At 44.0% G+C, this 17,868-nt stretch overlaps 1 protein-coding gene across 1 annotated transcript; it reads left to right on the top strand.

The window, feature by feature from the left end:
• The first annotated feature begins 6,312 nt into the window (after window positions 1–6,312).
• PURB (purine rich element binding protein B) lies at window positions 6,313–14,941 on the top strand. The gene has a single exon (XM_086396151.1). It carries the CDS (start codon window positions 6,497–6,499, stop codon window positions 7,409–7,411), a length of 915 nt encoding a protein of 304 aa, XP_086252277.1. The 5' UTR covers window positions 6,313–6,496; the 3' UTR covers window positions 7,412–14,941.
• Window positions 14,942–17,868: the final 2,927 nt, after the last annotated feature.

The raw sequence follows: 17,868 nt of genomic DNA, 5'->3' as shown, positions 1-17,868 counted from the left end.
CGGTTCAGAGCAAGACAGCCTTCTGGAAGATACAGAGGAGGCTGAAGCAGAACCCCTAAGAGCAGGGGGGTAGAACACTGGGATTTTCTGGATGAAATGAGAAGCAGAACAGATGGCTGTTGGCTGGCTCCATGGAAAGACCACAAGTGACCTAAGGGTGCTTGGAAAGGGCAAACCTGTTCCCCATGGCAGCTGGGAGAAGAGTCCTGACTAGAGGCTTTGTGGGCACAGCTGGCTCTAGCTGAGCCACTAGGACAGCTGGGAGGAGGCCCTTCATATCCCCCTGTCACTGAGGAGGCCAGCTCCCTGCTACTTAGGGTGTGAGTGGGTTCAAACACGAGTGACCTGAGTTACAGCCTCCTCAGACCTGCTTATCCATCGCCAGCTGATACATTTTCCGACTCTTCTATTTTAGGGATGCTGTTCCTTTTTACAATAGTTGTATTTGGGATATCAACTCTCTTGTCCAACAAATGTACCTCCTAAAGAAAGATGAAAGTCCCTCTGGGTTTTATGTTCATGGTCTCTCAACTCAACACCGGGTCTCTGCAGAACATGGAGCCTGGAGGAGAGGTCTGGAGGAAGCTCAGTCACATCCATGAATTACACTCACAGGGCAAGGCCGTTTGGGGCCCTCGTGTGCCAGCTGCACCACTGAATGGTCTGCACACATCTCACCGCTGGGAAGCAGGAGTGAAACAGTGGAGGCCTGCCACATTCCAAAGAACACATAGCTCTTCCTGGGACTCAGGGAGCTACGTGGGAGGTGGTGGATGTGAGATAAATAAGCTTGACGGGTGTGCGAAAAGCAGTCTCTCAGCCTCTGGGAGTGCCACAAAGGTTTTATTTTTTTAAGGTCAAGAGAAGCTATAAATCAGGGAGGGGGAAGGCTATTGAGTTAAGTCCCAAGGCTGAGAAACGGTACCCCTTGGAACCCAACACCAATGCAAGGAATTGATTTTCTACCTCTTGGAAGACAAAAATCCCTAGAATAAACAGCAGGTGCAGGCCTTCTTCCCAGGCTGGATGCAGTGATCTCTTTAGATTATTCTAGAAGAACACAACTGCTTCCAGACACCCAAACTCAAGAAAACATCCCTGGAGACTTCAACACATGCCAGCCGACTTCTGGGCCCAGAGCATCAGCTGAGATGCATCTGCAAGGTTGGGTGCCCTGTCTGGGGATCACTGTGCCAATGCCCTCAGGGATGGCGCCCCTCCACACTGGATTCTGCTAAGTTCACCTTCTTCCCTTTTTTCCTTCTAGATGGGAAAGGACAGAACAGGCCAGGAGGTCATGCGGCTTCTGAGCAGCTCACAGCAAAAAGGCCGCTACAGATTTGACCACGAATACATTTGACTCCCCACCCCCACCCAGTCTCTCCTGCCTTCCTTGCTGACTCTGGAATCTTCTACTACCTCATCTTCCCCCCTGCTCTGGCACCAGGGCTCATTTAGGTGGTGGGCAGCACTTCGCTTGCTGTGGGGAGTTAGGTTAGCCAGGGCAAGGACATGCATTCAGACTGAGGTTGAGAAGTGCCTCCCGATGCAAAGTGGGAGACAGTCTATGAAATAAGGCCCCTTCACCCCTCAGATATGTCAATGCCAAGGACACAGACAGGCAGAGGCGGGAGCAGCTCCAGAGTGAAACAAGGAAGGGTGAGGGCCCCCTGGATGCAATGGGATCTTCTGTTGCTACAAAGGACATAATTGGGACATTTGGCAATATCTGACTCAAGTCTGTCAATGAACTTCCCTTCCACCTCCCATCGCCATCCCACCCCTCTAGGTTGTCACACAGAATTAGATTTGAGCTCCATGAATCATACAGCAAATTTCCACTGGCTATCTACTTTACATATGGTAATGCATGTTTCAATGCTGGTCTCTCAATTCGTCCCAGGCTCTCCTTCCCCACTGTGTCCACAAGTCTGTTTTTTATGTCAGCATCTCCTTTGCTGCCCTGTAAATAGGACCATCAGTACCATCTTTCTGACTTACTTCACTTGGTATTACAGGCTCTAGGTTCACCCACCTCACTGTGTTCATTTCTTGTTTTTGATCACTATACTCTGGTTAGGCAAGAGAAAAATCCTTGCTTTGGGAAACAGATGCTAAAGGGCATCACACAAGTGATTCTCAAATGGTTCAGGAGGAATAAAAACTAGAGAAAGAGAGGTGATGAGGCAAATGTGGTACCATTTGGGGGATCTGGGTGAGAAGGACTATTCCTCAACTGTTCTGAGTTTCAACTTTAAGCATAATAGGAAAAAGTAATAGAAAAACAAAGGCGTGACCTACAATGTCTGACCCCTTTCTCCTTCTCCTGGCCTGAAACCAGGAGAAGGCTCTGGCCATCTGAGGACACTGGCCCCCAGCCTCCTCCCCTTACCCCCCTGACTCACAGGTCTCCCCAGCCCTGGCAAGGCTCACTGCCATCTGCTGCCTCCTGCTCAGCCTCCAAGCTGCTCCAAGTGGCTGGAGACAGTGTGCTTCTGCCCTGGTCTTAGCAGGATCCTGAGCTGTTTAGGGATTCTCATCCCAGCCAAGCCTCATAGGTCTTCTCGGCCTCCTTCTTGGCATATGGCCTCGCTCTTGGGCACTGGAGCAGACGCAGGAACAGTTCCAGCTTCTCTGCTGTCCACCAGAAGCTCCTGTGTCTCTCCTCCACTCTCCCTGGTATCATGAGCAAAAGGACAGATTCTTGCCTCCCATGGCCCAGCCACACCTCCTATACCCATCTCCAGGTTCATGCTTTTCTTTGTTGGTTACTATTCCACATGGCACTAGCAGTAAAGAACCCAACTGCCAGTGTAGGAGACATAAGAGACGCGAATTCGATCCCTGGGTCAGGAATATCTCCTGGAGGAGGAAATGGCAACCCACTCCAGTATTCTTGCCTGGAGAATCCCATGGACAGAGGAGCTTGATGGGCTACAGTCCACGGGGTCACAAAGAGTCGGACACGACTGAACGACTAACACACACAATCCCCTCTGTCACCCGGGCAGCTCTTGAACCCATAGTCCTGCCCTCGCTAGCAATGTGACATATGGCTTCCATGCTCTCCCCCAAGGTGGCAGCGTCAAAGACAGAATTTAGAATTGGAGACTTGAGCTGCAGCCTCTGCTCCACTCCTTAAGAGCTGTGTGATTCTCCACCTATTTCTAGGACGGGCAGGAAACGTTTGTCAGGTTCAGTGTGAACTGTGACACCTGACCCCTGGCCTCATTCTCTCCCCATCTTTCTCACTTGTCCTTGTTTTCTCTATGCGGCCTTCTGGGAGCTGATGTCAAATCCATGCTGTCTGCTGGCAGCTCCCAAACCAGCATTTCCACAGGTGCCCCTCGTCTTGACTCTGCTTCTCTGGGTCCCACAGCTGCTTGGACACTCCCTGCCCAGCACCCAGCTGGCTGCTCAGACTTCACATGCCAGTACTTAAGATTCACACTCACTCATGCTGGATTTGCCAAAAGGCAGTCCCAACAAGTGCTTAAGGCCACCAAGAGGTAATAAACTTCCCAGGGAAGAATTTGGTATTCCAAAAATGCATCAAAGCAGTTCTTCCTGTTGGGTCCTGTCTATTGTGAATTTCATAGGGGAGGAAAACCTCACATTTGCAGCATCTGAATCTCTGAAGTCTTAGATCAGTGCTCTTACCATCTCAAACAACAGCCTCGAGAGCAGTCACTCAGAACACACACTCTAAAACCACCCTTCACTCTTCTCCCCCGTTTACACATCCAGTTTTTAAATCTGGTCCTTTCTCATGTCCTCAAAGCCCCAGTGGCTCCTTCTCACTCAATCAGCTGCATCCAGCCCCCGCTGGCTTGGGTCTGCCAGGTGGTTGCTGCCTCCTGACTAAGCCCATCCATGCTATCCTCTGCCATGGTCACCTCCTCTCTGTCACACTCCTGTTCACATAGCTCCAGGGGCTCCCCCTCAACTCAAGCCCAGTCTCCTGCCAACATGTGAAGGCCTCCCCACTGGGCCCAGGTTTAACTGCCTCCAACTCTTTTGTTCACCACCCACTCCTCACAGACTTTGGGCTCCAGCCAAACTAGACTTTTCACCATCTGGGAACACATGTTCCCTCTGCCCAAAATAACCTACATTCATCTCCACCTGTCGAGATCTGTCCTTGAAGGGTTATTTAATAAATAGTACTGGGACAATTGGTCATTTGAAGGAAATTTTTTAGATTCTTCACTTGATACTATTCACCAAAATGTATTCAAGATAAACTAGAGTTAAAGATGAAATAAAAATATATGATATAATCACACCTATTAAAAATTGAACTGTAAAAAGTCTGGAAAATGTATAATTTTCAAATAGATAAAAAGGGAGAAGATGCTAAGCTTAAAATCCAAGAATGAAATTTCAAAGGAAACAAAGCAGGAACTTCCCAGGTAGTCCAGTGGTTAAAACTTGCATTCCCAATGCAGAGGGCACAGGTTTCATCTCTGGTTGGGGAACTAAGATCCCGCACAGCACAGACAAAAAAAGGAAATAAAGCAATGTGTCTAACTCATTAAATAGGATTTGACATTAAAACTGAACTGATAAGGAATGAATATATGGGTAGAAAGTCCTTCACATGAACTGAGTGTTGGGGTCCCCTATGCAGAAAGTGGTTTGGTTAGCAAGAAATTAGAGAAGGAGCTTCATGGACATCTTTTATGAAGGTTAAGTGATGCCTGACATCAGATTTCTTCCCTAGGGATTTCATATGTCCAAATTCACTCCAAGACTGAAATGTTCAAGACCCCAAATATGATGCTTTCCCCTGGACTCTTCTGTGTTTAGTTGAGAGGTATTACTCTAATTTTGTTTGTTTGGGTCTTTTTTATGAATCAGGATGAAGAGTGATTAAACACTTGGGGAGGGGCTGCCCAGTGGTTAGGTCTCAGAACTTCCAGTATAGGGAACACAGGCTGGAGAAGTAATATCCCTCATGACACATCCAAAAAAAGAAAAAGAAAAACTTGGGGAGTGCTTCTTCTGTGCCAGGTGAAGTGCTTTATGTGCATTATCTCACTTAATTCTTATAGCAACTCCACAAGATAGTTACTATTATTCCTATTTAACAAGTTATGCAACTAAGGCTTAAGAGGTTAATTGACGTACCCAAAACCTCACAACTAGTATGGGATTCAGACCCAGGCAGAATGACTCTTAGCACACACCTCCCCCCATCAAAAGATACACATTTTACTTTTTTTTTTTTTTAATATTTATTTATTAGGCTGGGCTTCCCTGGTGGGTCAATTGGTAAAGAAGCCGCCTTCAACGCGGGAGACCTGGGTTCAATCCCTGGGTTGGGAAGATCTCCTGGCGACGGGAACAGCTACCCACTCCAGTATTGTGGCCTGGAGAATTCTATGGACTGTACAGTCCATGGGGTTGCAAAGAGTAGGACAAGACTGAGCGACTTTCACTTTCACTTTATTTGGCTGTTGCCGGTCTTAGTTGCAGCATTGAAATCTTTAGTTACCACAAGTGAACTCTTGGTTGAAACATGTGGGATCTAGCCCCCTATATTGGGAGCATGGAATCTCAGCCACCAAACCACCAGGAAGTCCCACTGTTCACTTTTTAAATCCATTCCTGTTTCTCCACACAATGTAACACATGAAACAAGTATTCTTCCAAGTTAACGTGTAAAACGGTTACCAGTCCCTGTACGTACGTGCTTTATAAAAATTAACTCCTTTCCTAAACTCCATCCCCACTACCACTACTTAGTTCAGGCCATCATTTTATCTTACGCCACTGAGACGGTGATGATGATGTTACCAAGCATGTTCCAGGCACTATGTACAGTATTCCACGAACTAAGAGTACGTATTTATTGAGCACTCACTATAACTCAGTCATTATGCTAAATATCACTCACGGATTCTTATACAGCAATCCTATTAGGTTAGTTTTGTTTTGAGTACCCCAACATCTTCCTCCCTTTAATTCCTCTTTCGTAAATAATAACTGTAGTCCGGTATAATCTCCCTAGAATAAACCGCATTTATTTAAAGCGTAGTTTGAATCACTTTCGGCTATCTGTAAAACCACCACCACAAACAAGATGCAGACTGTTTCCGTCGCCCGTAAGCTTCCAGAGTTCCTTCCCAGTTTGGGTCTCCAGGATCCCCAGACCCCCGCGGACCCGTGACGTCACTACCCTGCGCCCCGCAGCCGCCGCCTTGCGCGGCGCTTCCGGCAGCGAGAACGTGGGGGCGGGGCGGGGCGGGGCGGGGCGGCGTCACGGAGGCGCGCGCCGGAAGCTGGCCCGGCGGAAGTGGCGGGGCGGGGCGCGGGGGCGATGGGGGGGCGGCGGCGGTGGCTGCCGGCGATGAACAGCGGGAGCGCGTGAGCGGGCCGGCGAGCGAGGCTGGGGGGCCCGGGAGAGCGAGCCGCAGGGCGGAGGGCAGGGGCGCGAGCGCGGCGGGCGGCGGGCGGCGGCCTGGGCGCGGCGGCGGCGGCGGCGGCCGAGAAGATGGCGGACGGCGACAGCGGCAGCGAGCGCGGCGGTGGCGGGCCCGGCGGCTTCCAGCCCGCGTCCCGCGGCGGCGGCGAGCAGGAGACGCAGGAGCTGGCCTCGAAGCGGCTGGACATCCAAAACAAACGGTTCTACCTAGATGTGAAGCAGAACGCCAAAGGCCGCTTTCTCAAGATCGCCGAGGTGGGCGCGGGCGGCTCCAAGAGCCGCCTTACGCTGTCCATGGCGGTGGCCGCCGAGTTCCGTGACTACCTGGGCGACTTCATCGAGCATTACGCGCAGCTGGGCCCCAGCAGCCCGGAGCAAGTGGCAGCGGCGGCGGGCGCCGAGGAGGGCGGTGGGCCGCGGCGCGCGCTCAAGAGCGAGTTCCTGGTACGCGAGAACCGCAAGTACTACCTGGACCTCAAGGAAAACCAGCGCGGCCGCTTCCTGCGCATCCGCCAGACGGTCAACCGCGGCGGCGGTGGCCCAGGACCCGGCGGCCTGCAGAGCGGCCAGACCATTGCGCTGCCCGCGCAGGGCCTCATAGAGTTCCGCGACGCGTTGGCCAAGCTCATCGACGACTACGGCGGCGAGGATGACGAGCTGGCGGGGGGCCCGGGCGGCGGCGCCGGAGGCCCTGGGGGCGGCCTGTACGGGGAGCTCCCAGAAGGCACTTCCATCACGGTGGACTCCAAGCGTTTCTTCTTCGACGTGGGCTGTAACAAGTACGGAGTGTTCCTGCGCGTGAGCGAGGTGAAGCCGTCCTACCGCAACGCCATCACGGTCCCTTTCAAGGCCTGGGGCAAGTTCGGGGGCGCGTTTTGCCGATATGCGGATGAGATGAAAGAGATCCAGGAGCGGCAGAGGGATAAGCTTTATGAGCGACGCGGCGGGGACGAGTCAGAGGGAGAGGAGGTGGATGAGGATTGAAACTCGCGGCTTCCTCCCTTACGGGCCTCCCCACCCCACCACCCATTCCTTGGCTAGAGAATTCCCCTTCCTGTTCATCCCCAGTGAGCTAGTGGAGGGGAAGCAAGGGAGGCCCCGGAGGGGGAAAACAAAATTTTAAATAATATAGTTAATTAAGAGAAATAACCGTAAGAAAACAGGACAATTAGAGAAAAGCAGTAAAGTTCCAAGGAATTGACAGTAATCTGCAAAGAGAGGACAACAGCGTCTCCTCACCTGAGCAGAAGTCTCAGCTTCTCTTCCTTCCCAGCTAAGGTTCCTAAATCCATCAGGATAACCCTGGATGGGATAGATCCTTGCACGCTGGCCAAGGAACACCTCATCAGTTACCCAGACCCGTTGATGACAGCTCAATTTGTGTTATATTTGGGTAACTTGATCTAAAGATCTTTCTAGACCTCATTGTTGCAGTGTCTATCCCTTCACCTCCATTGAAATCAGCGTTTTGGATCTAGATCTTCATGGAATTCTTGTGAAGAGAGAGGCCTTTGCAGTTACCCAGTCCTGAGGGTACAAGTTTCATGAAAAGGAATGCAACTTTACATAATCATAGACAGGGCAAAATAAGAATTAAAGAAGCCACCAGGGACAGAAACAAATTGGATCCATTTTTAAATGGTTTTGCATAGAACCTGGACCAAGGCCCGTGTCTTGTCTTTGCAGAATTATTTTCCGGGATGCAAATGGATTCAGATGTCAATCCTTGAACTAGAATCCCTTACTATAATGTTTTGGAAGTTGGCAGATTTTTTTCAAAGATAAAAGCAGTTTTACATTGGGGGTTGCTGAGGTAGGCACAATAAGAAATCAGGCATAAAGCACAAGGAAAACTGTTTGAGTGGATTGGTTGCTGCTCACTAAAGTTCTTCCCCGATCTCCAAATATGGAGGTCATGGCTTAGATATGAATGAGAGCCAGATACCCGTGGCTCCACCGTGTGAGCCAGTGAATTATGGCTAATTCGGCTGTTTCGGCCACTGGTTGGCTGGATTTTAAACCATAAAACTTGGACATCTTTACAAAAGGAACATTGTGGCTACAAGCCTGAGCTTTAATGGAATATAAGTCCACACAGAAAAGTTGGAAGTAACCAAAACTGAAGTCATCTACCTTCAGTTTAATCTGTGGATTTGTTCAAATACTAAAATCCTCAGGTCCAGAATTCCAGCATCATTTATTCTTTTAAAATAAATTTTTAAGAACTTGGTCCATTGTATCAGTACCTCACAATCAAAGTTGGCAAATGATGGATGAGTGATTCAAGCAGCGTGCCCTTTGAAGCTGAAATCCATTTGAATGGAGCTGAAATGAACGTGAATATGCTGACTATATCCTGGAAGCATTTTTATACCATCTTGAAATTTCAACAAACTGGCTTTTGCCAGTTTATCCAGCTGTCTTTCAAGAATAAAAGTTGGGGTTTTCAAGGATCGCCTCTTCTATATTTTAAATGGATTTTCAGTATGATTTTTACTAATCAAGTTAATCCCACCCCATCAAAAGGTATTCCTAGAAGTGTCATAGACCTAGGTAACTTTGAATTGAATGGGAGCTAATGGTCTTTCCAAAGTTTTCAGGTATACTTTGTGCGACACCTTCTCAACAAGGAGGCAAGTAACCCCACCTCCACAATCTTAGTTTCGTTTTTTTTTTAAACTGCATGCCTGCCCTTTATTTGAGCTGCCTTTTAATTTATTGCATACCTTTTTATTATCTTATTTTGGTATTATTCAACCTACAATCTTTTTGTATTTATTGGGAAATAAGTAATATACAAAAAGGTCGTTTTCATGAATTGTGGCTGAGAGGGAGGGAATAATTGTGTATATAAAATTAGGCTTTTTTAAAAAATTAGGTTTGATTCAGAATATCATTGATCTTAGATTTTTTTGTTTTTGTTTTTAAAAAGTGGAAGAGCCACAAATATTGGTGCCCTTTTCAGACTATTTCTCTACTCATCATCCACAGTAGACTTTTTAAACAGATTTTTTTTAAGCTTTTCTTTTTTAAAAAACAACTTTCTCCGTTGCAAAGAATGTTTCCTAAATTGTATGGGAGCAATAGTATTTTTGATGTTTTAATGACATCTGTATACTTGTACTGTATTTTGTACTACAAGGCAGCTGTTTTCAATAATGTCCTGCTGTATTTACCTATGTGTTTTGAGTGTTTATTTCTTTGCTGCGGAGAACAAATCCCTAAATAGTTTTAGTAAAGGGGCTGAGAAGATAGCATTATTAGGTTTGCATAAACTGTTTATAAGTTTCAAACTCTGAGGCAGCAATGAAGATTAAAGTTGCAGCTCTTAGTTGATTGCTGTAACTTTTTCATTTTCAAAACATGTATAATTCCTGTATAGACCAACTTGTTTTCCTGCTTCAGTGGTGGTTCTGTTGCTCAGCTGCAGTGAGCCAGTTCAATTTTGCAAAGGTGCAGTACCTCTCCTTTTTAAGGGGTTGGTTTATTCTTTTTTCTTTTCTTTTTGTTTGGCTGAATTGCAGCAACTAGCCTTGCCTTTCTACTCTGTAGAAATGACAGGGTCTTCACAATCCTTCACCAGTGGCTACTAAGCTATAATTAGCTGAATAGAAAGAATGTGGAAGTGGTCTGAGGCATATAGAGTATATGCCAAGAACACTACCATATATGGCATCAGCTTTGGTTACCAGAGAAATTTTCTTAGTCATTAGACCATATAACAGTAATATATCATATGTAAATCTTTAGATATCAATTTGAGAATCCTCCAAAAAAAGGAGCAAAGAATGCATAAGCTATGTGTTGGAAAAAGTAATTTATATTAAAATTTTGACCTGCCTATGTAAGATTAAATGGTAAATGTCATAGTGGTGGGTTTTTAAGTCTTAACCAATCTCAAAGGTTTGTTTCTCCTGCAGGGGTGGTTCATGGCCTCTCTTCTCACTGCAGGAAGATTACAGGAGGATGTGGATTAATTGTAGCATTCACTGATCCTCATTCAGTACTAGGGACAATAGAAATCTGCAAAGCACAGACTACACTTTCAGTGTGTGGTTTGTTAAACAAAGTGATATTAACAGGCTGGCTTTCAGAACTCATTCATAAATACTGCCTATTAAAGGAAATGATCTTTGTTAATTCCAGTCAGAAAATAGCATTATACAGACTATGGGAAAGCAATTTTGTGTTTTGTCTTTCAGCCGCTACTATGAACAGTGATTTAGGACTGTTTTTCAACTTTGGCAAACATCCCAGCTAATCATGTGTTCAAAACAGTCATATTCCTGAGAAGTGGGAAACTAAAATTCTTTTTCGGAGAATTGGTAGAATGTCTGTTTCTCAAACTGCTGCAGACATGAGAAATTTTAAGAACAAAATCGAAGGATCAAAAATTTGTGATGAGATACTACTCTTGCCTTCTGGTTTCTATTGTCCCTACCTTTCATTCAAGTAGAATGGCAGTTCTAGTCAGTGGAGAAAGTTTCCAGTGCATATGCTGCACAGGACACAGTGTAAATCTATATGGCACCAAAAATCAAAGTGAAAACCAAACCAAAAACCCAGACACCCTATGTTACTACGGGAGGCATGTAGGTGGTATAAATGACTGTAGCTGTGATACACACATGGCTACTTGTCAAGTCACTTTCCATAATTATTTACTGCAAAATGATTGAGGCTTTGGTGCAGGCAGGCTGTTAACGCTTCCCTGTTACCTCTCTATCACTTTGCAATAAATTGCAGGTCTTTTAAGAGATTCAAGCTTCAGTTTTCTCAAAAAACAAAACAATTATCCTGGCTTATCTGAAAATGCAGGGTTGTGGGCAAAAGAGGCTGGTTATAATAATGCCCTCATATTGAGTGGTCTGTAAATGGCTGCACACTTCAGGCACTATAGTTGCTGAGAATGCTTTGTTAAATGTGACCTTGACTGGCTTTACAGGGGGTAGAATATGCTCTCCACAAGGTATTAAAAGGTAACTACCCATTTGTGTCTACCTTGCTCTTGAGGTGGATGAACTTGAGAAGCTTGAGTGTGTAAGCCATGCACATAGGTATTCTTCACTGTAAATTTTGTTTTCATTTTTAACCCAGTTATGGTACTTTGTCCAATGCACAGCTGATCTCTCAGTAGATATTCATTTGAGAATAGTGTGGCCTTGATCTGTGAGAAGGGGAAGGAGAGAAGTGACTTTTTGCTTATGTAAAAATGACTCTTTGTCGAGAGGCATTCTGTAGCACTCTTGGTATCTAATGTGGTCGGTCTCCTTGTTTATTGGGGAAAGTTAATGTTTTTGACCCTGGAGTTATTAATTCAATTGAGTTGTCTTCTATTTTTAGGAAGTATCAGAATTGCTCTGATAAGAAAGTAGACTGCTTTGATGTACAATCTCAGGTTTTAGAATACATATAGTGGTGTAAAATTCCACTGTTAACTCTTAAAACAATTTTAATTTAGTATACCCTAAAAGTCACCTGCATAAGGCCTGTTCAAAGAGCAGCGCCTCCCATCTTTTTGCTCCTTTTCCATTTTGTACTTCACTTGAGAAAGTGTCAAGTGATTTTTTTCCTTGTATATTTCCATTTTAGCCCTGACATATTTCTCAGATAAAGCACTTTTTGATCATGAAATACATGGAATCTGTGTGTGATGTGGATCATGGTTTCTCAGGCTCCCCTAGATAATTTGCTTTTGAATATTGTTTTAACTCTGTATAAGAAAAGTAGAAATCTTTGCTAATGTTAGAAAGTTTGTATTACTGATCTAGAATGCATTTTGCTAGTTTCCAATGGACGGGAGAGTAAACAATGCTGCATTCACGATTTAATAAGTTACTTTCCCTTGAGCCTTAAGGTAACTTTTTTTTTTCTGTCAATACGGCACTGAAGTTACAGTAAATGAATGAAATTGCCAGTTTTCAGGGTTGGTTTTAGAGTACTGTAAATCGATTAGGTGTCTTCCTAAACAGTTACTATTCCCGTTGAATAAACTGGATAATGGGGCGGGGGGGCGGGTGGTGATTGTTTGTAGAAAAAGAAAAAAAGAACCACATTTACCTAAAAAATATATGTATAGACACAAAAGTACATGACAGTGCCCATTTGGAATTCCAGGCATAAGGTGGAAATGGACATTATCACCTCATTTCCCCTGTTTTTAATCTAGAAAAACAGTCATTAATTTTCAAATGGTAACCCCCAGAAGCTTCAAGAGAGAGCGGACTGTTGAATGATGACTTCTCTTGATATGTTTACCTGCTATTTAGTTAAAGTCGCTGTTCGCAGCCCTCAGTCTTAAAACTTAGTTTCATTACTGATGGATTTAACAGACTCTTATTTAATAAATGTGGTCCAATTGTCAGGATGAAAATTAAATTTGAAAAATATTGCGTCATGAAGACATTAGTAATTTCTAGATATCTAGAAATTGATATCTAGTTGATATCTGTACCCCTGATCCAAGTTAAGACCTTTATGAATGTATTTTATATTTCCTAATGAAATAGGGAATATGCCATCAATGTAATCGCCTTTATTTGCAATCTTTTACTCTTCATTTGAAAATTAACTCATGCCTCTTGAATTAGACATTGCAATGGGGATAGGTAAAGCCATGTTAAAATAACAGTAAATGCTGTATTGGTAGTGTCACTGCTTAATAGGACTTCTAATTACAGGAGGGCAAAGCTTTATTTGATGCAGAAATGTTATTTTTTTCCGTAGGTGATTCTAACATGGTTTGATAAAAGAATATGACTACTTTATTAACATGGGATTTTGAGTCTAGGAGCAAATATCATTTTCCCCATATTATGTATATAAAATGCCTACTGACATGGATAAGAGAGGGCTGATCATACCTTTAGTGTGATGAAATGTGGGCCCAGAGTATTGGAAAGAAAGCAATAAACCTATCCAAGTTCATTGTCCACTAGCATATTGAAGAAGACATGAGTTTGTTTGTTTTTTTCCTTCCCTACTTCAAAGACATCAGTGAGTAAATCTTTCAAGAAAATTTATGTAGATCGTCTCATTTCTTAAACTCTCATCCCCATTCTTGCCCTGTATTATAAGATCAAGCTGGCTCAAAAAGTCTTTATTATACATATTTGGAAGTAGAGTGGCAAGTGGTAGATTTCTTCGCTTTTAAAAATCCCTTTTTCAAGGACATACATAACTGCAGGTAGAGAAAGAAAATTGCAAAACAAAAACATTTGTAGAAATTTGAGAGTTGCATCTTAAACTGTTCAGGTATGAGGCATAAACCCTTTTCTCCTAGCCTACATGTCACTTCTGTTTCAAAAGCTGCCTGTATTCCTAGAAGCTAATAGATCGGGCAGAAGTCCAGAAACTGATTTTAAATAAGTACAGGGCATACTTGAGAGCTGTGCATGTTACAGTAGCAGGCAAGTAAATTTGAGGTTTTTTCCACTGATTATCAATAATTGGAATAATGACTGTGGTTATCAGTATATTTGGGCTTCTCTTTTTCTAAAGTTCTAAAATGATTAGTATTTATTCTGTCTTGCACCTCTATGCAGATGTTTTCCCAAGTCCATTTTTTGAAGTCTGTCCATTTTCTGACATATTTCCAAATAATACACTTTCTATAGTAACCTTCACTGCCAGTCAGATCTACCAGGGGCTTCCTTAGACTAGATGATTCTTCATTCCAAAGTTGGGACTGATGTCCTGCCCATAGAGAATCTACAGACATAATTAGAATGAATTAAAACCAAATCTTGATAGCAGGAGACAGAGCTTCCTGATCTAGATGTACAACTAGACTTTAGGTTGGAAGTTACTTTAAAGAGGGTTTTTGGGGATGTCTTCAGTCTCTGTAAATATCCAAATGCTTGTGCATTGTAAACCAAGTGTGTACTCCTATGTATGAATTTGTAGAACTGATTTCTGCTTCAAGAGAAGCTGCACCTTTAATTTTATAAGGTCCCCTCCACCTGTTACCCTATAAATATTTGTAAATAGAACACTAAAATTTGTAGTGATAGGATCAATTTGGGAATATCTGCTGAGAGACCAAAAAGTTCATTTTTTTTAAGTACCTTGGTTAAAGAGTAAAGATTATTCCTCTTATTTTTTAAAAGAAGAATGCACTTTAACAAACACAGCTGCATGGGCAATTCAAACAAATCCGTGAAGTGCAGTACCCATTCAGAACTCATACTTCCTGGAAACCATTCAAAAGCATAGTTTAGACGGGCTGTTGATCTCACTGCCTGGAGGTTGAAGCTGATTCCGGTCAATTTTGAGACGAGCAGGGCTGCTTCAAAAGAACAATGTGAATACAGCCAAAAGCTTCAGTCAGTCTGTAAAATGGCGGGTCCCGTATTTACCACTAACTAGCAAAACTGACAGAAAAACTCATAGAGAAAAAAAATCCTTACTGCTGGTGTGCACTCCTTACAATAACAGACTTTTGCAAATGGAGTTTTACAGTCTATATTTAAAAAATTGTATGTTTGTAACAAATAAAGTATGCGGAAACGTGAATGACAGTCTTGTGCTGGTTGTCTCATTTAAGGAATTACGTGTTGACTGGGAGGGAAATAGCACACACCCTCTACTGGGGTTCATAAATGGGTCTGGAATTGTGTGAGTTTCCACTTGAAGTGATTTAAAAGCTGTTTGCACATTTCATCTGAAATACAGCCATTTAGTTCCAGACCCTCTGGGTTTGCATAACCCTTTTCTAGTTAGTAAGCAGTCTATGGAGTAAATCAAAGTTGCAAATGGTTTCATGCTTTGGTTCATATTCCAGAGGAAGTGCTTGTTGCTTCCCCTAATTTCTTCCTATTCTGCCTGCTCTTAGGCCCTATCACTTCAAATGGCTGTAAAGAAACTCCTGTGTTGATTTGTCATTTATCATAACTAACTGCTTAGAAAGTAGGTTAAACCAGTGTTATATACCCCAAGCTAAAGGAAAAATAAAAATTTTGTATTGATAGATCCTGGCTGTGGTTCCAAACTTTTTGGTCTCAGGAACCCTTTTACTTCCTTAAAATTCACTAAAGACCTTCAAGGAGTAATCCTATTCCAGGCCTGTATCAATTGATACCTATCATATTAAAAAGAACTTTTTTAAGACAACAGTACACATTCCATCTGCCTCAAAGCAGTGACATCACATCATTTAGCCTCTGGAAAACAATATAAACTTGTGAGAATGAAAGTGAACAAAGCAGCTAACAATTAGGAAAGTAGTTTACACTTCTGGACTCCCTGAAGGTCTTGGGGCTGCTGGAGGTTTCTGGATCACTCTGAGACCCGCTGAACTAGCCTGGTTATATGAATTATGCTTTTATGTAACATATATATGTTGCCTAAGTTACCCACACGAAGTCCACTTAAACCCCCAAGTAACTAAACTTGAGAAAAGTTTGCAAATGGAATCATCAAGCATTGCATTGGTAGTCTCCTCGCTGGGGTAATGTGGGGCTTTTATTAGCAGAGAGAACCCTTTAGTGTGCATCAGTCACCACCCCGCAACCACCACCAGCTCAGCTGCTTCAAGTTTCTGAGCAGGTTTGGGTGTAACCTGAGAAGCTGTATTTCTAACAAGTTCCCAGGTGCTGCTGCTGCTGGTTGAGGATCACACTTTGGGATTCTGCAGCAGAAATCATGAAAGTTCTAGGAAAAATTAGCTGTTGCCACCAACTTAAGGTGGCAAGAGGTCAGGAAGCCTTTACCCTGATGCATCAGTTTGCCGTAGCCCTGCTGAATTTTTTTTCTTGATGTTAAGTTGTCACCTCAAATTTAAGGATGAAATGTAACCAGGCTATATAGTCTGCAGTTTTATTGGAGCCAGTGCCTCAAGGAATAGGGCTGTTACCTCATAGTTTCGGTATTTTGGGTGTTGTGAGCTAGGTTCTGTCCCCGAATCTGTCCTAAACTGATAGTGTGAGTCTGAGATAGTATCTTTAACACTTAAAAATCCTTAAGGCCCTGCAAGTGTCCCGTTTCCCCAGAGAAGACACTGGGTCTTAGGAAAATGAGAGCCACCTGGTGGTCAGTACTGAAATCTTTTTAATAACCTTTGTGAGATCATACCATTTGTAAATTCATGCATACTATATGCCAGGTGTTACACTAGGTGTAGAAAATATGGTCCATGATCCAAATGGAGCTTAACAGTTTATTCCAGAGGAAAAAAAGCTTTTAGGAAGAACTAGGAGGAACTAAGTTACATTGGACTGAGGTATATTTAGGATAAAATGTTTTGATCCCTGTGACCCTAGAACTTAAGGAGGCTCCGATGGTTTGCAGCTCAGATTTACTAGACATATCTCCTTCCTCAGTAAAACACCTCTGTGCAGTCTCAGATCCTGAGAAGCTACTTCCCCAGACCCCAGGGAGGAAGTGGGCCAGTGTAGGTGAACAGAGGAAGGAAGGAGTAGGAGAGTTTGCTCAGAGCCCTGGTCTGCATTCTCACCACACAGGACCTGGGAGGGGAGAGGTCCCATTGCTGGGGCTTGTGCCCCAAGCTTATGCAGCTAGTGAGCACCAGCACTGGGCTTTGACAAGGCCCCGTAGGTCCTCCTTCTTGCTCACCCTTCCATCAGTTCAGTCGCTCAGTCGTGTCTGACTCTTTGCAACCCCATGAACACCAGGCCTCCAATTCATCACCAACTCCTGGAGTCCACCCAAACCCATGTCCATTGAGTCAGTGATGCCATCCAACCATCTCATCCTCTGTTGTCCCCTTCTCCTCCTGCCCTCAATCTTTCCCAGCATCAGGGTCTTTTCCAATGAGTCAGCACTTTCCATCGGGTGGCCAAAGTATTGGAGTTTCAGCTTTAACATCAGTCCTTCCAATGAACACCCAGGACTGATCTCCTTAAGGATGGACTGGTTGGACCTCCTTGCAGTCCAAGGGACTGTCAAGAGTCTCCTTCAACACCACAGTTCAAAGGCATCAATTCTTCGGTGCTCAGCTTTATAGTCCAACTCTCACATCCATACATGACCACTGGTAAAACCATAGCCTTGACTAGACGAACCTTTGTTGGCAAAGTAATGTCTCTGCTTTTTAATATGCTGTCTAGGTTGGTCATAACTTTCCGTCCAAGGAGTAAGCGTCTTTTAATTTCATGGCTCCAATTACCATCTGCAGTGATTTTGGAGCCCAGAAAAATAAAGTCAGCCACTGTTTCCACTGTTTCCCCACCTATTTGCCATGAAGTGATAGAACCGGATGCCATGATCTTAGTTTTCTGAATATTGAGCTTTAAGCCAATTTTTTCACTCTTCTCTTTCACTTTCATCAAGAGGCTATTTAGTTCTTCTTCACTTTCTGCCATAAGGGTGATGTCATCTGCATATCTGAGGTTATTGATATTTCTCCCGGCAATCTTGATTCCAGCTTGTGCTTCCTCTAGCCCAGCATTTCTCATGATGTACTCTGCATATATGTTAAATAA

The sequence above is a fragment of the Bos grunniens genome, chromosome 4, assembly GCF_055505025.1.
Source record: "Bos grunniens cultivar Pamir isolate PY7600 chromosome 4, Bosgru_T2T1.0, whole genome shotgun sequence".
Taxonomy (NCBI): Eukaryota; Metazoa; Chordata; class Mammalia; order Artiodactyla; family Bovidae; genus Bos; species Bos grunniens.
Note: the sequence above shows the minus strand (reverse complement) of the source record. Positions and strands in the feature narration are given on the sequence as shown.